Source organism: Tubulanus polymorphus, chromosome 9 (assembly GCF_964204645.1).
Source record: "Tubulanus polymorphus chromosome 9, tnTubPoly1.2, whole genome shotgun sequence".
In the NCBI taxonomy this organism is placed as follows: Eukaryota; Metazoa; Nemertea; class Palaeonemertea; order Tubulaniformes; family Tubulanidae; genus Tubulanus; species Tubulanus polymorphus.
In genome coordinates this window covers 5,513,950-5,538,122 of record NC_134033.1, presented here as the reverse complement: position 1 = coordinate 5,538,122, position 24,173 = coordinate 5,513,950, and the positions used below count along the sequence as shown (strand labels likewise).

The following is a 24,173-nucleotide window of genomic DNA, read 5'->3' as shown; positions in this document are numbered from 1 at the left end:
ATCTTCTTTGTTTAGCAGTGCGCATTTTTCGGAAATGTTATCTATGAAGGTCTTCTCTTCATCGAGCCAAAATGGTACAGAAATAGAGGTGTCCGATGGTTTGGCTGTTTCTACATCATTCTCTACGGGGAGAACCTCTATTGGCAGAGCTTTATCTCCTTGCTTTACAGTTGCATCTACCTGTGGAGAAGGCACTGATTCGAGAGATTTTTGAATTTGTTCACCTGATTTTGATGCTGGTGCTTCGCCATCAACGACAACTCTTCTTATATAACGTCGTTTGCTAAACCCCATATTCACCTGGTTTACATTTTCCTTCGGCTTTATAGTTTTGATTGGTATCACCGACGGCAGATAATCAGGCTTTAGAGTTTCACGATCTTTTTCCGATTCCGCTTCAGTTGGTTTGCCTTCAACAACCTTTCGTTCTTTAGAGTCATCGTTCATCAAGCGATCCTTCATTGGTGTTGTTTTAATCGTTTCTGTTTGTGGCGAAGTATTTGTACTCTCATCCCTTGGTGCAACGATAACAGGCGTTGCTTGACATTGCTCGGAAACAGATTTGCCAACTTCCTCGAAAATCTCAACCGGTACGTTGGACACCATCTCAGGAGCAGACTGGTCAACGACGGACTCAATGAATGCCTTTTCGTCATCGAGCAAAGACGGCAATGGATCCGATTTACAATTATCCTTGACCTCAGGAGCCACGACTTTTAAATCCTCTTTACTCGACGAGTCGAGTGAGGTGTCATTCAAGCTAACTATATGTGATGGCGTCGAGTGATTTTGGTAGGATACTGATTTACCAATTTCTTCTGCGACCTTTACTGGTTCCTTGGGCACCATCTCAGGAGCGGACTTGTCAACGATACAGTCGATAAATTTCTTTTCGTCATTGAGCCAATACGGCAATGGATCCGTTTTTCTATTTTTAACTTCAGGAGTGAATACTTTTGAATCCACTTTACTCGCAAATTCAGGTATTATGGTTTTATTGGAGCTAGGTATGGTTGCGGGTGCGGAATGATTTTGCCCGGAAATCGATTTATCAATTTCTTGTACAATCTCAACCGGCTTCTTGGACATCACCTCAAGAGTGGACTGGTCAAGGATAGAGTCGATGAATTTCTTTTCATCATCGAGCCAATATGGCAATGGTTCCAATTTAGTTCGATCTTTGTGTTCAGGAGCGAATACTTTTAAATCAACTTTACTCGCCAATTCAGGTAAGGTTTCATTGGAGCTAGGTATGATTGCGGGTGCGGAGTGGTTTTGCCCAGAAATCGATTTACCAATTTCTACTACAATCTCAACTGGCTCCTTGGACATCATATCAGGAACGGAATGGTTAAGGATTGAGTCGATGAATTTCTTCTCATCATCGAGCCAGTACGGCAATGCTTTCGATTTAGATCTATCTTTGACTTCAGGAGCGAATACATTTGAATCATCATTACTCGCTAATTCAGGTAAGTTTTCATCAGAGCTAAGTATGGTTGCGTCCTCTTTTGCGACTGCTGGTTTCGTGTCTTTTGAATCAGGTGTTAATTTGTCTTTTATCCTTTCGATGATAGACTTTGATGCTGGTTTATTTGGCTTCATATCATCTTTATCAATTGCATCGGCCATTTCCACCGGTTCAATTTCAGTTGATTTACCGGCAGTAATGCCCATGTCGGATCCTAAATCTTCTCCAATCGTAGGTTCTGGTGGATTGGTCTTGCCATCATCATTGGGTTTTGTTGGTGTTTCTTGTAAGTCAGTGAGCTTTTCGTCACGACCCAACCTTGAAGTACTGAATTTTGGTAATACCAGATGAAGGCCAAAATCATCTTTATCGGGTTTGTCCGAGTCATCCTCAATTTTTGGTTCAATAGCAGTTGGTTTGCTTTCGGTATGAAGAATATCCACTTTCGGTATTTCGACTTCGGTAATGTTTTCTGCAGTGACATCAATTTCGCTACTCTCATTATTTCTCGGGTCTTTTGCGTTTGAGATTAGCTTGTCTTTAATTTGCCGTACAATTGACTTTGATGCTGGTTTACCAGCATTCATATCATTTGTTTCAACTGCGGAAGATACTGCCAAAGTTTCAATTTCAATATCCTCATCAACAGTTTTCTTCGGTTTAGTATCTACATCCTCAACCCCAGGAATTGCTATAGGCCGATCCGATTGTTCCTCGTCTTCTGGTTTTGTTGAATCAGACGGTTGGTCCCCTATAGGTTGATCCGATTGTTCCTCGTCTTCTGGTTTTGTTGGTGCTTGTTTTAAATTGGAGGGTTTATCACCGCGACCAAATTTTGGAGCATTGAAGTTTGGTAATTTCAAATCAAAGCCAAAAACACCTTTATTGGATTTGTCCGAGTTGTCTTCAATTCCTGATTCACTAATAATTGGTAAACTTTCATTTTTCACTGATTCCCCTTTCGGTATTTCGACTTCAATTACGTTGTCAACAGTTTCACTCTTTTCACGATCATCATTTTCCACTGTTGGTTTTGTATATTTTTGATTAGGTGTTAATTTGTCTTTCATTTGTTGTACAAATGATTTTGTTGCTGGTTTACAGGGTTTATAATCAATTATCTCAACTGTAGAAGATGGATCAGACTTGCCCACGACTTCGGGTTCTGCTGCTGTTTGATCTGGGTCAGTCGCATTATCACCACGACTAACGATTGGTACACTTTCATTTATCACCGATTCCACTTTCGGTATTTCGACTTCAGTTACGTTGTCAGCAGTTTCAATCTTTTCACTATCATCATTTTCCACTGTTGGTTTTGTATCTTTTTGATTAGGTGTTAATTTTTCTTTCATTTGTTGAACAAATGACTTTGATGCTGGTTTACCGGGTTTAGAATCAATTATCCCAACTGTAGAAGATGGGTCAGACTTGCCCACGACTTCGGGTTCTGCTGCTGTTTGATCTTGGCCAGTGGCATTATCACCGCGACTAGCAATTGGTTTACTTTCTTTTTTCACCGATTCCACTTCTGCAATTTCGACTTCAATCACGTGTTCAATGGTTTCAGTCTTTTCACTATCCTCATTTTCCAATGTTGGTTTTGTGTCTTTTTGATTAGGTATTAACCTTTCTTTTATTTGTTGAACAAATGACTTTGATGCTGGTTTATCGGGTTTAGAATCTGTTGTCTTTACTGTAGCAGACGGATCAGCCTTGCCAACGACCTCAGGATTTGTTGCTGTCTGATCTGAGTCATCACCATGACTAGCAATTGATTCACTTTCATTTTTCACCAATTCCACTTTCGGTATTACTTCAATCACGTTTTCAGGCTTGTCACTATCCTCATTGTCAATTGTTGGTTTTGTCTCTGCTTGATTAGATGTCAACTTTTCTTTTATTTGTTGTACAGTTGACCTTGGTGCTGGTTTATCGGGATTAAGATCATTTTTCTCAACCGTTGCAGATGAATCAGACTGGTCATCGAGCTCAGGTTCTGTTGGTGGTTGAGCTGGGTCAATGGCATTATCACTACGGCCATTAAATTTCGGTAATTTCAGATCAAGGCCATATCCACCTGTATTGGGTTTGTCTGAATGGTCTTCAACTTTTGGTTCACACGCAATTGGTTTGCTTTCGGTGTTGACCAGTTCCACTTTTGGAATTTCAACTTCAATCACGTTTTCGCTAGTTTGGCCTATCTCGCTGTCATCATTTTTCACTGTTGGTTTCGTGTCTTTTTCATTAGGAGTTAGCTTGTCTTTTATTCTTTGAACAATCGACTTTGATGGTAGTTCACCGGCTTTCATATCATTCGTTTCAACTGCAGCAGATATTTCCAAAGGTTCGATTTCTATATTTTCATCAACGGTTTTGTTCAGATTAGTACCTACATCTTTAACCACAGGTGCTCTTATAGGTGGGTCAGGTTTTTCCTCATCTTCTGGTTTTGTTGAATGAGACGGTAAGTCCCCTATAGGCTGATCAGATTGTTCCTCGTCTTCTGGTTTTGTTGGTGCTTGTTTTAAATCGGAGGGTTTATCATCGCGACCAAATTTTGGAGCATTGAATTTTGGTAATTTCAAATCAAAGCCAAAACCACCTTTCTTGGATTTGTCCGAGTTGTCTTCAATTCCTGATTCACTAACAATTGGTTCATCATCATTTTTCACCGATTCCATTTTCGGTATTTCGACTTCAATTACGTTGTCAACAGTTTCTATCTTTTCACGATCACCATTTTCCACTGTTGGTTTTGTTTCTTTTTGATTTGGTGTTAACTTTTCTTTTATTTGTTGAACAAATGACTTTGGTGCTGGTTTATCGGGTTTAGAATCTTTTGTCTTTATTGTAGCAGACGGATCAGCCTTGCCAACGATCTCAGGTTCTGCTGCTGTTTGATCTGGGTCAGTCGCATTATCACCACGACTAACGATTTCGACTTCAGTTACATTGTCAGCAGTTTCTATCTTTTCACTATCATCATTTTCCACTGTTGATTTTGTATCTTTTTGATAAGGTGTTAATTTTTCTTTCATTTGTTGAACAAATGATTTTGATGCTGGTTTACCGGGTTTAGAATCAATTATCTCAATTGTAGAAGATGGATCAGACTTGCCCACGACTTCGGGTTCTGCTGCTGTTTGATCTTGGCCAGTGGCATCATCACCGCGACTAGCAATTGGTTCACTTTCTTTTTTCACCGATTCCACTGCTGGTATTTCGACTTTAATCACGTGTTCAATGGTTTCAGTCTTTTCACTATCCTCATTTTCCAATGTTGGTTTTGTGTCTTTTTGACTAGGTGTTAACCTTTCTTTTATTTGTTGAACAAATGACTTTGATGCTGGTTTATCGGGCTTAGAATCTGTTGTCTTTACTGTAGCAGACGGATCAGCCTTGCCAACGACCTCAGGATTTGTTGCTGTCTGATCTGAGTCATCACCATGACTAGCAATTGATTCACTTTCATTTTTCACCAATTCCACTTTCGGTATTACTTCAATCACGTTTTCAGGCTTGACACTTTCCTCATTTTCAATTGTTGGTTTTGTCTCTGCTTGATTAGGTGTTAACTTTTCTTTTATTTGTTGTACAATTGACCTTGGTGCTGGTTTATCGGGTTTAAAATCGTTTTTCTCAACCGTTGCAGATGAATCAGATTGTTCATCGACCTCAGGTTGTATAGCTAATTGATCTGGATCGGTGGTTTTATCAGCACGACCAAACCTTGGAGCATTAGATTTTGGTAATTTCAGCTCGAGGCCAAATCCTCCGTTATCGGCTTTGTCTGAATCGTCTTTTGGTTCACTGGCGATTGGTTTGCTTTCGGTTTTCACCACTTCCACTTTTGGTATTTCAATCACGTTTTCACTAGTTAGACTTTTGTCGCTGTCCTCATTTTCTACTGTTGGTTTCGTGTCTTTTTGATTAGTAGTTAACTTGTCTTTTATTTTTTGTACAATCGACTTTGATGATATTTTATCGGGTTTCATATCATTTGTTTCGCCTACAGCAGAAATTTCCAAAGGTTCAATTTCAACTTTTTTATCAACATTGATGTCAGAATCGTTATCGATTTCGACCACGGGCTTTGTTCCCAATAGGTCAGGTGTTCCTTCATTGTGAGGTTTTGCCGGGCTTTGGTCAGAGTTGGAAGACTTAACGACTCCGCCTAACTTTTGAGTATTGAATTTTGGTAGCTTGAGACCATGACCATATCCATCTGGTATATTTGTTGTTTCCCCATCATTCTCATCAATTGGATCTGGCGTGGTTTTTGTGTGTTCTAACTCCACTTTTGATATTTTAGTTTCAATTAACTTTTCATCAGCCACTTTCAAATCGATGTCTGAACCTTCAATTGGGGGTATCGTTTCTCGCGAATAAGGATCTAAATCACCACCAAGTTTTGCTAGGGTTTCCTCTGGATCTGATGGTTTTACTTCCCCGCTGAAACTTGGAGTATTAAACTGAGGAAATTTCAAACCAAATCGAAAACCTCCTTTATCACGTTTGTCCGGATTCTCTTCGACTTTGTCTTCACCAGTAGAAGGTTTGCTTTCGGTTTTTCCAAATTCTACTTTCGGTATCTCCTCTTCTTCAACTGAATTTTCGTTTTCTATATTTTCTACCTCTGGCTTCTCATCTTTTGGATTAGATGCAAGTTTGTCTTTAATTTTCTGAATAAAAGACTTTGATTCTGGTACATCGGGTTCTACGTCATTCTCTACAGGTCTACTATCTACTACTTTCGATTCGACTCTGGTCATTTCTTCTTCAACAACTTCTTCGGGCACCACCTCAATCATTTTCTTAAGTATTTCATTCTCTAATTCATCTAATGGCTTTTCTTCTGGTTCAGGCAGACTTTTCTTACCATCATCACCAGTCATTAAGTTTTTTGGAGTAATCTCTCGAAGATACGCTTTCTCTTGAACTTCAAGACACTCCACTATATCCTTTGAAACAATGTTTGTCATTTTTATGTTATCGTTATTCTTGTTCGGCGGGGTTGGGTTGTTTCCTGTCGTGCGGGGGTCTGTCTGGTCGTTATTTTGTCGAGTATTCTCGTCCAAATTGTCTTTATCACCCTCGTTATTTTTTCTCGCTTCGATTCGGCTGAGCCCGGTGGCTGTATCGGTGAAATATTTATATTTATGGAGCACGTAGCATTGGCCGTTTTCGACGATATCACCACCATTTAGAAGCCGCAAAAGCTTTTCTTCTTCGGGCGTAATATCCTCGCCGTCCGACGACGGAGGACTACCATCACCGATGATGTTCACCATGTTAACCTTATTCCAAACTCGACCACTCGCGTGGTCGTACTGCAGCGTATCGTCGTACTTATACACGTAAGCTTTTTCTCTAGTAACTACTGAAGGATCGCTTAGTTCGGTGGTCAGATATATTGACTCGTATTTATTCCAAACCCTCAGCGTTTGATCATTTTCGTCGGACGTATCCGTTTCTTGAAAAGGCAAATCGGAGCTTATTGTTTGGATTTGGTCAGCATTTTGATCTTGCGCAGCAGTTTTCGAATCAGATTGCTCAGTTTTCCCAGCCTGTTTGTTCCTTTCGCTTCTTGTCCTTTTAATCTTCTTCAACACTTTATTCGATGGCACTTTCCTGAGAAGTCCTATCGTATCACATTTTTTAGGTCTCGGGGCTGCTATTTGTCGGGAATCTGTTGTATCAACCGATTGTACACTAGTTGCAATATCCTCGAAATTCGGAGTGGTCTGCATTTGAACTATATCTGTTGGCATAATCTCAACATGTTCCTCTACTTCATCCGGAACGTCTGTTTTCATAATTTCGTTTGACCCGCTAGTTCCATTCGGGGCTGGTTTTTGATCACCTGAAAATTTCGATCGGTTTGGCGATGAGGTACTTTTCTTTTTACGTTGAGGCAGAGGGCTTTTCTTTTTGCCAGTCGGAGACGATCGACTGGATGGAGCACCTTTTTGTTTCTGCATCGAAGGACTCCTACTCCGGTCCGGTTTGATGCGAAGGTCCATGTAAGTCGGGTCTTCAAGTGAAATGAATTGAGGGAAGAATATGCGCTAGATGAAAAAGAAAATAAGCAAAGCATACGTAAAGCAAGGTCCGTGCTATCTATATATGGACCTGAAGCACCTGGCATTTGTTAATATAGTAGGAAAGCCCATACATATAAAAGCGGTGGCGTGCTAGGGAAAGCTAAGGCTAATAACGTAAAGATGTTTTGATAAATCAAAGATGAACAGGACTTCAATAAAATACCCACAACAATTTGTACATACAACGCAGAATAACCTTAACAAACTACAAACTACAGACTACTAATAATAATTCAATATAGAGCATGCAAAAGTATGTACATCTTCAACCACACGAACGACTTATGGAAACAATGGGGAACCTTAAACACGAGTGTGGAAGTTTACTTATAGCTAGTTTGAAGTCTCTGGGTGCACCAGTACTGTACTTGGTCTATTACAATTCAATTCATTATACGTTTTGATTGCAATCGAAGCAACCATTCTTTGTCAATCAATTATAACATGGGCTTTATCAATAAAGAGATTTGATCGGAAATTCGCTAATCAAGGCAACTTAGCTCAATGTTAGTCATGTAATCAGGTGAAAAAACTTGTGTTGTGTACCCCATTGTTTCAAAGGTCAATGTGAACAGTCCCTGTGCTTGCAGCTGATTCATGGAGTATTTGAAGGCATTGCTGAGGGACAGTATATACTTCAAGTGGCTACGATACATCCACGTAATAAACAGAGTTGTTTTTGTTACCTGTTTCTGTTCGTGGGAGGCTTTCATGACGGCTTCAGCGTCCGCTTCTTCTTTTGTTTCCGTCGCCTGAGATAACCATATTATACAATTAATGATAAAAAGTAATCTGGGAGACCAATCCCAAATGCGTTTTTCCATACCGGGTTGGTGGTAAAGTGACTAGAATTAACCGGTTGCTCGTGAACTCCATTCGCTGAACACAACCGACATAAAACATTAGACATTCTATTTGCACTCTTTTAAAGACTGATTGTTTATTCTTTTTCACCCTTGGCATTTTTAATTGATAATGAACTACATAGACCGGACATTAGACTTTTGATCAGAGCTTCATCGGCTTCACAATAATATGATAAATGTCTGGGATGTTCGCAGGCTGCAGACCGATATGTGCATCGAACGACCGAGCATCTCGACAACTTCAACATACCTCGATCTCTTTCGACGTTGTTTCCGGTTCCTGGTAGTTTTCGGTAGCTGTCACTTCAGTGATCGTCTCTTCTACGATATCCTGACTACTGCCGTCTGCTCCGTCATTGCTGTCCGTCTGGTCGATCATATTCATATTACGGAAGAATTCTTCCCGCCATTTACTGAAAATGTCAGATGATGTAGAATCTTTCAGTATACTTGTATATACTGTGTCATTATACTTAATCGGGTACTGATCAAGGGGTTGCTTGTGGTGCTAGTGCCTCATCCCCTTCCTCTTAGTTAAATGCCTCTAGTAATAGTTCGACGTAGGTTTTATATCAGATGATCAAAAGCAGTGCCTAAAATGCTTGTAAATGAAACAAAATATTGGAAATTTCTCAGAGAAGACCCACAGACCATATTACTTGTCTTCGGTGCCCGCAGTTCGGCGTCTCGTACATTTACTTAACTGGTTGACCCTGGGTGGCTATTTAAGACTTTTTCTACTTAAACCTGACGATTACATTTCGACAAGGTTAAGGCTTATCTGCATAGATAGCTCCATTTAACCCTCGACAGTGGAACAGGGATGACTTTGCGTCAGGTTAGAAAAGTAAATTTCAATCTACTTTGATTCGTTAACGCTAATTCATCGTTAACGCTATGTCTTCATACTCTACGTCTTCATTCAATTAGCTCATTGGTCCATTGATTAATTCAGGGGTCACAACTATGGAACTGGTAACATATTAGTGGTCCTATTTTCCATGTTCTAGGAAGTTTCATAATACTATTTCATCCATACAATTTCATGTAGTTGTTGTAAACAGAAAATGTTCCCTTACGTTATGATAGTTTCCATGCTGGACCAGCTGTAATTTTCCCAACCTTCCGGCATCAACATGAACTCCGGCCAACGCGATAGCTGTGTCAGTAGATTGTAACGTTCGAACCCTCCAACAACGTCCTACAAAGTATGGATTGATATTTAGAAAACCATTGTTCTTAAAGCATGCATCACTATCAAGAGACACCTAATAACCAGTCCTGGTAACTAACTTATAAACATTTTCGGTGAAATGGAGCGGCCAAAGGATACATAGCCCGATAAAATGTCTACTACTACTTTAGTTAGTTTGTTCGAAAATAAGGTGATAATTTTCAAAACGAAAATTCCAATTGACATATTGCTATATGAAAAGAACTAAAGACGAACCTAAAACCAACAACCCCGAACGCAAACACGAAACCAGAAATCTGTTTTTGGGAGTATTAGATTTTTTTAGGAAATGCAATCGGATGTTCCAAATAAGACCAATAAACATGAAAGGCAAAGTGAGCAATTGTTCTTTGATTTAGGTTTATGATTTACCCGTCAATATAAAACGCAAATTTCCATGTCAAGTTTCTTATCCTAGTGTTGTGATAGGGTCGTATGTTTCAGGTTAATGGTACTTAGAATCAATATTTTACTCACACCAGTAGTTTTTTTTTAACACCCTCAACCCGCTAAGCGCCACACAGGGCATTATAAGCAGGTTCGATGTTTCTTTTTCCCAATTGGGGAGAGACCAGAGAAGAACCTTCGACCAAGAAACTCTGTCGCCACCAGGGTTTGAACCCATAAACCCTGGATTGAGGCGCAGTGGTCGAGTGGTTTAAGCCGCCAGTCACTGGTCTCACACCAGTAGTGGATTCCACACATATTCTCAATGATTAGGAAACGAGAAAATCAAGCAAAGCGTGCGCTCGATCAAGTCATAACATGAGAAGATAATGGTAGACATCAAAAAGCTCTAGATCTTCTTTAACTTACCCGCCATAGCAGCAGTAAATCTCTAATAATCATCCCATGTTCGTTGAGGGTGCTAACTTCTGCGTCGTTTGCTGCGACTGTCGAAATAAAAGTAAATGGAAAGTTAGGTTACCTTTTCAGAACATTGCCTTCTTATTCCCTGTGAGAAAGGTGCGTACATCTTCCTGGGCTCTGGGTCAAGTGACGTTTAGTTTTGATCAGCCGTTCCGAGATCACCAGCTGCAATCGTCTCATGGTAAGTAGTTTTTTCCTGGGCCTGATTTCATAGACTGACTATCAAGCTTACGGCTTAGGGTGAATTCCCAACCTAGGTCACAGGTAGACTAACATCGTAGGTCTAGTTGTGACAGCATAATAGTAACACGTAAGTCACCATGTTACATCACCAAATGTTCTATATTCTGAACAATGGCAAAGAAGGTGGTATAAAACAACATATCAATGAATGGTCAACTAGCTCTTAACGATTTTCGGAATGGCAATCGAACAATTCTGACCTTGACATCTAAATCCTCCCTAACTGCCCCATGGTTTAATTACCTCTCGTTGTTGAACGTTCCGTCAACGTATTGCTAACGGATTTCACATTTTCGTCGAACTCATCAAACAGCGGGTGTGAGCATCGGAATACACTGACAGTATCCGAACTATCGGTCAATACTGTAGAAATCTCAGTCTTTGAGTTATTCGGCAAAGCTTTCAAAATACGCTCCTGAAAAGGTTACATGTAATCCTATTAGATTTGACCCTAGAAGACACATTCCGGAGTTGCGAGTAAGCTCCGACTCAAAAGAGTTTAGCTTCAAATGATTTAACCCTCGTTCAATTTTTAACTCATAGATATGTTGGTCGGGAGGAGTGATGTTGTCCTGGTATCAAATCAATAAATGCGAAAACACGTTAATTAGATTTCTGTTAACGATACGAGCTTTTAAGATTAGTCCGTAGCAGCTTAATCAGGTAAATGAGCCGTGGTTTGGACCCCAGTACCCAGTCCGAAATTAAGTTGAGGATGTTGACTATGTAATCAAAGGAACCAATAAAATCCAAAGTTTTGTTACCAAAGGGCTATTTTTATGAGCTTGAATACACAAGATCAAAAGAAACTAAGATTGATCGTTTTACTCCAAGACTTCTAGCCAAGGTAGTGCACATAATTCCATTACTTGAATAATGACATATTCAAACTAATTGTTGGTGAAAAGTAGTCATAATCAGTGATTATGTCAAAGTGCGTTTTCATGAAGGCAACAATCTTTTGCAGCATTCCTGTCTCTAAGGGTCTTTAATTTTGTTGGAAAAGAAAGGACCCATCCCATCGACACACATCGTACCTGATTGATTTTCCAATCTTTGATACTGCCTGCGACGTACGGGAAGATGCATTTGGCACAAAGGATTTTCACGGCCAGCGACCAGTGACCTAGAAGCTGGACTAATGATCTGAAATGAGGATGAACATTATCTATTACTAAACGGCACGTACATGATAGCTGCATCTAAGATAAATGTTAAACTAATGGGCAAAAATTCGAGGCAAATATCAAACTCGCCATTACTGCTAATAAGGATTGCAAAGTAATTCTTAAGGATTGCTGGTGATATCTTTATTTAGAAAACAGAGAAAACGCATATTTTTTCTTTGTAATGCCTTGAGTCGGTGGTGTGTCAAGCGACTGGAATACAGAGTAAGTTGCAACTAACCTGAATACTGCTTGGATTGCTTCAGTGTCCGGTGGAGGAATCAAAACCACTGGAGCCGGAACGAGACCACTATTTCCATCTGACGTTTTCACCTGAATGATAAAGATTTTTAGTATTCCTAGTCGAAGCGACCGTGACAACGGATACTAGCTGGATCAACGAAGTTCTGAAGATGTTTGTGATCCAAAGGAAAATACAGAAGAAAATATAGAAAAACTGCTCCTTCATCAGGATAAAGATCGTAACACAACACAGCTTCCAGGGGTCAGTTTTAGAGACTGGTATTTTCTTTAACCCGGGGACTTACTCATTAAGAATTGAGTTAGCCCCGGGTTGAAGCTAATGCCAGTCTATTAAAGCGGACCCAAGGTTTTTCTTTCTTACACAAACATAGACTGAGAATAGGCCTAATGAAAAATGAAGATAAAAAACTAGATACCAAGCATTTGATAGAACATAGTATTTGATAGGACATGGATTTCATAGAACGTGGTCAAAAAGTTAATTAACCGTATGTACATACGACGGAAGGGTAGACATGTTTTACTGACAAGTTCACAAAAAGTGTCGATATTATTACAAAACAAGTGTACTAAGTGGGGGACGGCACAATACATCTCAAGTTTAAAGTAGTTCTAGAATTTCAAGTGCGTGTAATAGGCTATTTCATACAGTGGAACCTCGTTAATAAGAATCTTGTGACCAATTATCGATTCGAACGGGTTTCGTGTCCAAATCTGAATTGGTATGAATATTTTAGCAGGTACTTGCTGAAGATCATCGTAAAAAATGGGTTTCGTCTTCAAACAGAATCGTATTAACGACGTTGCTGGAAGTCCCTTACCTTCCACATTTCAGGGTTCGAGTTGTCAAGTAGAAGCAGATCTTCGCCCTCTCTGAATTCGACCTAGAACAGAAAATATCGGACGATAACGACTGCGTCGTGAATGGGGAACTGACACGCGAAGTTGCGGCGATCGAGGATTTCGCTTATGGCAAGCGAGGATCCGCTAGGTGTAACTAGTAGTTTCTCAATCCTCGGCTTTCAATTTCGAATGAACTTTTCTCTTAAGTAAATCAATTATGAATGGAAACTATACGAATTTCTGAGTAGAAAATGAGTTGAATGTATACTTAATGGGTCAGGTGATGATGTATGGAATTTGGAGCCTGATAATTCAGTTCAAAGTTGATCATTATGAACTAATTTTGACAAGGTAAAACCGAGTGCTTTTAACGCCATCTTCCGGGATAGCTGCTGTTGAAATTTCCGGTAGGATCTAATCATTTGAGGCCGGAAAACGCTCACAGCTCTAAGACTTACGTTAGTGCCTTTGAAAGCGACCATCGCTCTGACCGGCAACGGTTCCTTGTTGAGGTTCGTTCGCTTGTGAACCGGCACGATAGAATGCGATAATTCCAGCAATTCGACGATTTTCGTCTGATACAGTCTCAGTGCGAATAACAAATCCTGCAATATATTATCAATAAACGCTTACTTCTCGTTACATAGATTTTAGAAACTCGTTCATTCTGTTGGCAACGATCATCTGTTGGATTCGATATGGGTTCCAGGAAAAAATATAGGTTCCCCATTAATTGCCCAGAGATATCATATATTATAACTATTTTCTTTTTTTTCTAAATTTCAAAGATTGCTAGCTCCTTAATTTGCAACAAAAAAAAATTGCGCACGGATTATTCTGTTATACAATACACATTACGTATTACATAATACAAGGTGACCAGAAGATTGCATGGCATAAATTTATAATAATATTTATAATTAATATATAGTATCTCGGGTTATGTAAGAGTAAGTACTATACCTTTCCCTTTTGCAAAAGTCGTTTTCCGTCGTCGACGTTCGGGTTGAATTTGTCTTCCTCGAGACTTCGGATCAGCGCCGGCAATTTCGCGTTCAAACATTTGCCGTATTGGTCGGCGTTCATGTAGAACTGGTGGTAGTTGGCCGCGTTGCGTAAGTGAACGCCCGTCGCGTCGTGTAAGCGTATAACCCATGACCACGCTCCTCTCGCAGATAGCAGTTCATCCTTTCGAAATTCGAAAACGATTCGGTCAAGATTCACATACATATGAGCATACATGTACATATATACATACATATGCACATACATACATGCATTTACGTATATTTGTATACATACATATGTACATACAATATTCTATGCTTAATGAGGTAGAGAACACAAACAATAGATATATTTATTGTTATCATTAAGTAGACGAAAACTGTTTAAAAAAATTTCTGACATGATCAACTTCGACTAGATTTAAATTGCAGAAAAATTGCAGAAAAATGACTTTACTAAATTCCTAATCGGTGAAGTTTCAATGTCGAACCAGAAATAAACTAACCGTGGCTACGAGTTTTTCGATCGTCGTCTCGTCCGGCAGTCCGTTGACGGTCTCCTCGTTTTCCGCTTTACCGGCGTTGTCTTTGTGTATTTGTGACAGCGTGACCGAGCGCGAGTCATAACGATGGGCTAGATCCTTTAAAACACGATAGAGGAGCACAGTGTAATTTCAAGAAAAAACTTCGCGGGATAAGTCGATTTTCTTTCGAATAAAGAGTGGAAGACCAGTATTCCTATACTTCTACACCAATTTTCTAGTAGTTTCTAAACGGAATGTGGAGCGGTGTGGCCGGGTGGTTATACCATTCGGCTCTGGGAAGCCAGGTCGTGGGTTCGAACATTATCATAGTGTCCTCGGGCAAGACTCTTAACCTCATTGCCTCTCTCCACCCAGGAGAGAATGGGTACCCGGCCTGATAGATGACTCATGAGCGTTTGTTGGCCGCTCGGTGATACTTCTCCTCAGGGAGAGATGACTGATACATCTTAGAGTATTGAAATGGCTGGTGTAATAATACCGAAAAATGTAAAGCGCTCTCACTGGATTTAAGACACATGTTATTATTTGTGATCATGCGAAAGTCTGGAAGATTTCAAAATCGAATCCCTTTCCGGAGCTAAGGCCTACTGAGGCGCAGATCCAATGGTGCCTAAGCTGCCCGAACCCCGTTTTTTCACAACATGGCTGAAGAGAATTAATTACACGTGGCAAATCAATTTGCCAGTCATTTTGCTCTAGAATCACTCGGGATGCTAAAAACATTATCCATTTTTCCAGATTTCCCTGGAAGCTCAAAAGCCCTTGATGCACTAATCAAATTTATCCTTGATCAACAGCTACTTTTTTAAGGTCTTGTTACATTTTTTCTATGGGCATCCTTGATCATGGAGAAGGCATATTTGCAGGCGAATTAGCAATTTAGGCGTCGCAATCGTAGACGGATGCATTTTACAGCATCTCCAATCCAAGAAGTAAACATTCCCTTACCCTTTAGAGATTATGCCAACGAAGTTTCAGAATATTCTACACGATGAGGCAGTAAAAAGTAATGAGTTCATTCAGACAAAGGCATATCAAAATAGTCATGTGAGTGTCTTGTACGAGGCCCACATAACCCCCTGGATCTGCGCCTGGCTCCGGGCAGGTGTGACGATCCAATCAAATAAATACGAGTGACGATTCCCTATATTTGAAGACCGTGGGACTCACCTTGCTGCCTTCCTCCAATTTACCGACTGAACATATCTGCTGTTTGTTGCTGCCCTCGGGCGCCGACTTGAAAATAGAAAAAGAAGACTATACATTCTTGAGACGGATTATTAATTGCAATGGTCTAGAAATATACTCGTAGGGCAAACACAATTATACTAATTTTCCTGGAAAACCCTAATTGAAAAGAAAACGCAAATCCAGGTTATTTGTAAGAATGAAATAAGAAAATACGTGTGTCATAAATAAGAGGAAGATTCGAAATCTAAACATTTAAAATGATTTCCTCGGTGAAAGTAGAACATTTTTCGCGAAGTTTTCATAGACTTGCACTATGTGAGTAAATGAACTTATCATTACTACAAAGGAATCCGTCACAAGACTTGCGGGTATTTCAAAATTCAAAACAAAAATGCGATGATATCAAAACGGCTCAACGCGACCCTCGTAATAATACAATCTGTTATCGCATTTGTGACATGGCGTTTCGAATACGATAATGTTCGCATAATTTGCAAATTGTTGACGACGACGCCCAAGATTTTTTCTGCTGATACTTTTCGTGAATTGTGACGAGCCATCTAGTAGCTTCCATTTCCTTTTTTCAAGTTCAAAGAAGTCAATATCTCCCAAGTTACTATTGGCGACACCAACAGACGTTACCCTACAGCTGATACTAAATTCAAACAGAAAAACTTTAATCAAGTTACGGTATCTATATTTTTGAATAAATGCTTACCAGCCTTTGCTCGAAATTATTATTATCATATCAATTATGAGTATTTTGTATAATATGTATTGAATTTATACATTTTGTGCTCTGTGCAATCGCATTTATTGTTGAGCAAATAAACTAAACTGAAAACTGAACAGAAAGCTGTGTGGGTGAGCGGGTATAGCGTTCGTGGGTTCGAACCCCGTACATTACCGTAGTGTCACCAGGCAAGACATCTCCCTCCACCCAGGAGTAAATGGGCACGTGGTATTATTGATAGCTCATGAGCTGCCTGGCGACTGCTCGGCTATTGCTTCTCCCCAGGGAGAGATGACTGATAAATATGGATTAACTAAGGCACGATGTAATGATGCCAATTCAAATTCGTCGTTCATTTTTGAACACCCGATATACATGTATATTCACCACATAGACAACACGATTTGAAGAATTTTTGCATAAGCAATTAATAACTCTATAATAAATTATACTATTACAAGTAACATGTGCATCGTCAACGTTTAATTCTCGCGACTCGTCGCGAACCGCCGCCGCCACGTGTTATAATCCGTGTACCATTTACAAACAAAATGAATTCATGACTTGATGAATGAATTAATCAATATACTATACATACGACATACACGTGATAAATCTGCGTCGAGGTATAAAGTATTGGCGATACGAAGCCAGGTAGAAATGCCATAGTTAGTCATAGCTAACAATGCCATCGGTAGCCATAGGTAACAATGCCATAGGTTGCCATAGGTAGCAATGCTATAGGTGGCCATAGGTAACGATGCAGTAGGTAGTCATCGGTAACAATGCTATCCATAGATTAAAATCACATAGATAATAATGCCAGATATGATGCCTATATAACATAGGTAGAGGTAAATGCAAAACAATTTCCGTTCTACGTGGGCTACTTCATGATGTATGGACAATTTTGTTCTCTGCCTGTATTCTGTTCCGGCATTTCTATATCTGGCATTCGTAATATAGAAATATATTCTACCCTCTTGGATTTGGCATTTCTATCGGAGAATTTCGACTCTCTCTCTCTCCTTGGGGAAGCCCATGCCTCGATCGGAAAAAATAGAAGCATCTTACGCGCTTGTAAAATGTCCGGCGAGGTGTTCAGCGGGTAGAGATCTAAAAAACGAAAAATCTGACCTCGACCTCGGGCGCCCTGTCTCCGAAGCCTCAACAGCGTTAAGCGATAGTAGTTTGTGTCGAAGGCAAATAAACTAATAAACTCTTTATCGAGCAGAATGTTCTGTGAACGGTAGAATACCCTCACTCGAACGGGGAGAATGCATTATATGATGAAACCCGTAATGTACAAAATCTAAAACCAAAATCATTATTCAAAGAATTAAAAAATTCGACATTAAAATCATTCGTACATTCCTCTGTTTTTGATTTATTTCGAAATTTAGATTTCGAAATTTTGAATTTGTACATTTTGGTTTTTATTATCATATGGACTAAATATGATGAGCCCTCGGAACCATTTCATTTTAAAACTAGGCCCAGCTGAACAGGCAAAAACTGAACCACGATCATTGGCAAATGGAAATAAGATACAAAAGGACGATATTTTGTATCGAAAAAAAGACTCTTTTGATTAATCAATATGTATGATTTGTATAAACATATCCAGCACGCTTAGAATATGCGAGTAGGGTCCCGGAAAAACTGTGCTTAGATCGCGTCATATGCGATTGAAAAGCAAATATCGTGAGAAAATGATATTGCTATTTACTTATTGATATGGCTTTCAATTGCTATTATGCAATAGATATTTACTTAACGGAGAATATCAAACAATATCGCAGAGAGGTTAGAGTGTCTTCACAAGGGTGTGATGAAAGACAATATATTTTATAGTCGAAAGTGCAAAAAAGCCTTATCGCCTGTAGACATCTACAAGTGAAACTCAGACACTGTTGAGCTGGATTCGAATTAAACCCACACAACTGTGGAACTGGGTCTAGAATCAAATCGAACTCACATAACTGTGGAACTGGGTTCGGAGCCAAATAAAACCAACTCAACTGTGGAACTTTGTCCAGCGTCAAATTAGACTCACGCAACTGTGGAACTGCGTCCAGAGTAAAATTAAACCCGAATAACTGTGGAACTGGGTCCAGAGTCAAATTGAACCCACGCAACTGTGGAACTGGATCTATACTCAGATTGGGCCCACAAAACTGTGGAACTGGATCCAGAGTCAAATGAAATACCCAAACAACTTCGTAGAACTGTGTCTACAGTCATATTAAACCCACAAAACTGTTGAATCCACTCAACTGTGGAACTGGGTTGTTCATATTAAAGCCATGCAGATGTGGAAATGAAATCTTATTACTTACAATATTATCGATTTTGGTGAGATATTCACTCTGATATCTGTAAATACATTCTCCTTGATCGTCATGAATCCGGAAACTGTGATGAAAACAATCCGCCAAGTGCTGCACAAACAAAAAAGATAACAATTAATATCATTCATTCCGAATCGGAGGCGTAAGTATCGCGTTCTTAAAGCCAAAATCTATGTTTTAGACTGGGTTTGGGTGTCACGTATAAACACGACATCAAGCTTTGGGTTCGATTCGCGGTAAGTGCGCGTAATTTGTCACTGTCACTTCACTCTCTACGCGAAGTCAACTCACAATCGCGTTCGGAAGCAGAACCTAAGTTCTGTTAACCGTTGCTAGCTGTTGAGGCGCAGTAGTAAAGGCTTCTCCAAATATAGAATATTTGAAATAACGAAACAACTCAACGGCAGATTCAATTCAATTCTCGCAATTCTGTCACAGATGATGCGTTACTGGTTGTTGGATGTTTAAGCCGGGAAGTGAAAGATACTTACTCTTTCCATGTTTCTGTTTTTCGGTCGATTGCAGACTGGTCTATCAGTTACACTACGATCGCAAACCTGATTTGTAGAACAGAAAAACAAATTCGTGAAACAACAATTTCTAGTTCGAAAATGTTTAGCCTATTATCGACCTTATTTAAAACGTGTCTCGTTCTCATACCGGGCAAGCTGCACAGTCGAGGTTTAGATTTAATATCAAAGTTCTAATAGTCAATGTAACAAAAGACAAGTGTACGCTCATTTTGGTTCTATAGTCAATCTTACAGCTTTTAATACTAGTCTAAGCTAAATTTGGTTCTATAGCCAATCTAACAACTCAAGACCAGTCTAAGCTCACTTTGGTTGTATAGCCAATCTAACAACTAACTTAAGACCGGTCTAAGCTCAATTTGGTTGTATAGCCCATCTTACAACTTAAGACCAGTCTAAGCTCAATTTGGTTCTATAGTCAATCTTACAGATTAATACTAGTCTAAGCTCAATTTGGTTCTATAGCCAATCTAACAACTTAAGACCAGTCTAAGTTCAATTTGGTTCTATAGCCAATCTAACAACTTAAGGCCGGTCTAAGCTCAATTTGGTTCTATAGCCAATCTAACAACTTAAGGCCGGCCTAAGCTCAATTCGGTTCTAAAGCCAATCTAACAACTTAAGACCAGTCTATGCTCAATTTGGTTCTATAGCCAATCTAACAACTTAAGACTAGTCTAAGCTCAATTTGGTTTTATAGCCAATGTAACAATTTTAGACCAGTCTAAGCTATCTTCCCAACTTGGCGGATAGGGTGTTCGGCTCACAGCTAAAAGATCGCGGCTATGCAATTCGGGCAGATCATTTTGCTTCTTGCAAATGTACCTACTTATTTTTGAACTGTTCACGAAATCCTATCGCAATTTTTAACCATCTTTAACGTTTACTCTTTAGCGTTACTTTGCCGTAAAATGAAATCCGCAAACTACCGACCAATTCAAAGAATCAATGTATTGAAATCAAATAGCTAGAGCTATTCACTTTAAGCTGTTTCAAATATAGTTTATCTTCTAAAACGAGTTCAGAGCTAAGTCTAACTTGCTTCGAATTTTCGACAGAAAGGCAATTTACAAATTCACGCTAACTTGATTGAAACTGAAACTTAAACTGAAAGATTGAGCATAAAAAATGTATTCATTTTCTAAACTCACGCATGCGCCTCCAAACACGACGGCCGTCAGTACCCCTTCGATATCGCGAAACCTATCCATTTCCCGGGGATTTTAGATATTCCGCCGGACGCGAAAAAGAGCAGTTCCCCTGCGCGCGATACAGCCAACGAGCGAATGCGTTGTATTCAAATAACGTTCGTATTTCCAATACGTTTGAGCGCGGTCATAAATGATTCATATGCGCGGATATTATGCAGATATCTCGTGTAGAGAGTTCGAACAGACGAAAATCCATAACAATAGCAAAAAACGGTACGAATGTAATTTTCTAACGAGATGAATTAGATATATTCATCGTTGCAGCAGACGATTTCGGGAGATTTGTTATGTTTTTGCTAATATGGGTGTATATTGAATACGCGACCAGAAGACACACAATATCTGTGCATGTGATGATCCCACAATAAATTCAGCCAAAACGAGAAACTTGAATAGAAGAGTATATATATATATATATATATATATATATATATATATATATATATATATATATATATATATATATATATATATATATAAATATATATATATATATATATATATATATATATATATCATTATGTTAGTGGTGTAAACCCTACACCTTCAACGATTACCTATCAAGCATGTCACTCAAGCTTTTTTTTAAATGTACACACAGAATTGTGTACATGAATATTTGATTTCACGCGCACCCGGTTAAATAAGGCTAACGAACGAACGCGTCGCCAAGCCAATTACTTTAGATACATGCACAATGTTATTCATAATCATTCCAATTCATGTTCGACTGATCTCGTTGATTTCGGGACATTGTTTGAATTGAAAAACAAACAACTGAAAAGCTCTACCTAATGTAACGTCTATTGACACATCTTCAAACGGACATAGCACTGAGGCTTTGGATGTGTTCAGTACTTTGCCCGATACATTGCTTATTGAAAATTCACTATTAGAAAACCATTGATAGAACACTATATCCATGTTGACGCGATGTAGAGAGAATCCCACAATTATAACGAAAAAGTACGAAAATGTAACTTTGAAATAGTAGTTTATTCAACGTTTCGACTATATCCTAATAGTCATCTTCAGGAATAATTCATTTATCCTATTAACAATAGTAATAGTAATAATAATTCATTTATTCCTGAAGATGACAATTAGGATACAGTCGAAACGTTGAATAAACTACTATCTCAAAGTAAAATTTTCGGACTTTTTCGTTATAATTGCGGGATTCTCTCTACAACTACTAGAAAACCAAACATAGAGAAGATATTTTATCAGCGCGTTTTCAAAAAGGCGTTCGTCCGGACTTAACATGCACGATCAGACATTTACCTAGTGAGACATTTTAATTGAAAATGAACTACAAACACCAGACATTAGACGTTTTATCAGCGAACCTCCAAAACTGGAAAACTAGTCATCCACACTTCAAATGTGTTCAGAACTTCAGCGGAGGCATTTTTGATCAAAAATGAACTACAAACAGCAGACATTAGACGTTTTATCAGCACACTTTCAAAAACTGATCGTCCACACTTCACATGTGTTTAGAACTTCACCTGAGACATTTTTAATTGAAAATGAACTACAAAGACCAGACATTAGACATTTTATCAGCAAAATTTCAAAAAATTGATCGCCGACACTACACACGTGTTCAGTACTTCACCCAATACATTTTCTACTTATTTTGTTACTACCGAAAAAAAACAACCTCATTGTTGATTTTACGACGAAAAGTTTCCTAAAGCCCTTAAACTCCTAAAGTGCCCACTCGTAAAAATTGTAACAGCGAAGTCCTGCTAAAAGTGGCCACCATGATATTTCACGAAGCCCCGTTGAAATCGGGGCTACGTACACTTATACCATATTTGCTTTGATATCGTAAAAATAAATGATCGTTACATTTCAACGTGTTTTTATGCCAATTTCAAATATAGAGCGTGAGTTTCGGCACTATCGTTTTTTTTTTATAACAGTGCTTTGACTTAACACCAATTTTGTATTATGTAAATCATTTTATCGTATAAGGATTACATAAACGTTTTTCTAAGAGAACCCAAAGAAATACGATACGAAAAAGAAAAAAATGCATAAATATGACGCAAGTTTCTTGAATAAGTTAAAAACAGCAAAACCAAACAGCACCTAAAACGTGCGCGTTGAGTATTATCTGCAAAGCTCTTTGAAAAAAATTACTCTTTCTCATTGTTGAGTTATATGAAAGCCGAGACTCAAATTCTAATTGAGAACCTGAAAAAGGTCGTTTATATCAATCTCCTGATTCATGATATACTCTTTACTTCTTCGTTAGAAACATTTTCCCCTACCTTGCAAAAAATACGACGATTGATGAAAATGATGTTGATTATGTAAAGATATCCTTTCGACCACTCCTCTCCCGACCGACAGTGCCCAGGTGTCCGGCGTTGTGTTGTTTACGACGACGAAAACCGAAATTCTTAAACGGCGACTTCGTTCCGGATAAGCGGGTCTGAATGCACCGAGCGCTTCGCCGAATGATTTAGGCCCTAAATTGGCTTAAGCGCAGTAAGCAGTACATTTATGCTATGTATACTTAATTCAAAATAATAAGCATTTTCATGTATTTACAGGACTCGCGCTGGCGATTTCGAGCGAGGAAGACGATTACACAATGTTTAGTAACCTAGGTTCCGATTAAAACGTCTTCAGGCATATTTTATCTTAGATTATCAGAATATCATTTGCAGCAGACAGTTCTGGTAGGAACATGTTTGCAGTTATTTCATCAAAGTACGGGAACTTAATTAATTAATTAACTTCTGTTTTTTTCTGTTCATCGGGACTTGAACCATATTCTAGTGACATCGGACTGCATGTACACTCGCACAAACTGACACCTGGCCCGGTTTACTGACCGGTATTACCTTTAACCCGGGGCTAATATAGAACTATAGAAGGTTATACCGGTCTACAAAACCGGGCCCTGGGGGGTTCTTGGTGAACTCCCCTCACATATGTGGTTGGAGTAAGTGACTAGAACAGACACTTGGGTTCTTGGTGAACTCACCTCACAGTTGTGGTGGGAGTAAGTGACTAGCACAGGCACTTGGTTTCTTGGTGAACCCCCCCCCCCACAGCTGTGGTTGAGTAAGTGACTAGAACAGGCACATGGGTTCTTGGTGAACCCCCTCACAGCTGTGGTTGGAGTAAGTGACTAGAACAGGCACATGGGTTCTTGGTGAACCCCCCTCACAACTGTGGTAAGAGACAGTGACTAGAACAGACACATGGGTTCTTGTTGACCTCCCCTCACAGCTGTGGTTGAGTAAGTAACTAGAACAGGCGCATGGGTTCTTGGTGAACCCTCACAGCTGTGGTTGGAGTAAGTGACTAGAACAGGCACATGGGTTCTTGTTGACCTCCCCTCACAGCTGTGGTTGAGTAAGTGACCAGAACAGGCACATGGGTTCTTGGTGAACCCCTCACAGGTGTGGTTGGAGTAAGTGACTAGAACAGGTACATGGGTTCTTGGTGAACCCCCTCACAACTGTGGTAAGAGTCGGTGACTAGAACAGACACATGGTAGTAGTGGTGTTAGTTAATG

General features: G+C 39.3%; 1 protein-coding gene across 2 annotated transcripts in view; it reads right to left on the bottom strand.

Annotated features, from left to right (window-relative positions):
• LOC141911032 (uncharacterized) overlaps positions 1-20,686 on the bottom strand; it is a 43,820-nt gene extending 23,134 nt beyond the window's left edge. For both annotated transcript variants that reach the window (XM_074801978.1, XM_074801979.1), the window contains exons 1-15: positions 20,573-20,686; positions 19,383-19,448; positions 18,880-18,981; positions 15,787-15,852; positions 14,578-14,712; positions 14,028-14,252; positions 13,523-13,669; positions 13,043-13,105; positions 12,199-12,290; positions 11,829-11,937; positions 11,035-11,206; positions 10,495-10,571; positions 9,524-9,645; positions 8,695-8,857; positions 8,265-8,330 (exon numbers count right to left, since the gene is read on the bottom strand). In XM_074801978.1, coding sequence (XP_074658079.1) covers positions 8,265-8,330; positions 8,695-8,857; positions 9,524-9,645; positions 10,495-10,571; positions 11,035-11,206; positions 11,829-11,937; positions 12,199-12,290; positions 13,043-13,105; positions 13,523-13,669; positions 14,028-14,252; positions 14,578-14,712; positions 15,787-15,852; positions 18,880-18,981; positions 19,383-19,448; positions 20,573-20,632 — 1,665 coding nt within the window. In that variant the 5' untranslated portion in view covers positions 20,633-20,686. The remainder of the gene's footprint in view (positions 1-8,264; positions 8,331-8,694; positions 8,858-9,523; positions 9,646-10,494; positions 10,572-11,034; positions 11,207-11,828; positions 11,938-12,198; positions 12,291-13,042; positions 13,106-13,522; positions 13,670-14,027; positions 14,253-14,577; positions 14,713-15,786; positions 15,853-18,879; positions 18,982-19,382; positions 19,449-20,572) is intronic.
• Between the last annotated feature and the right edge of the window lie 3,487 nt (positions 20,687-24,173).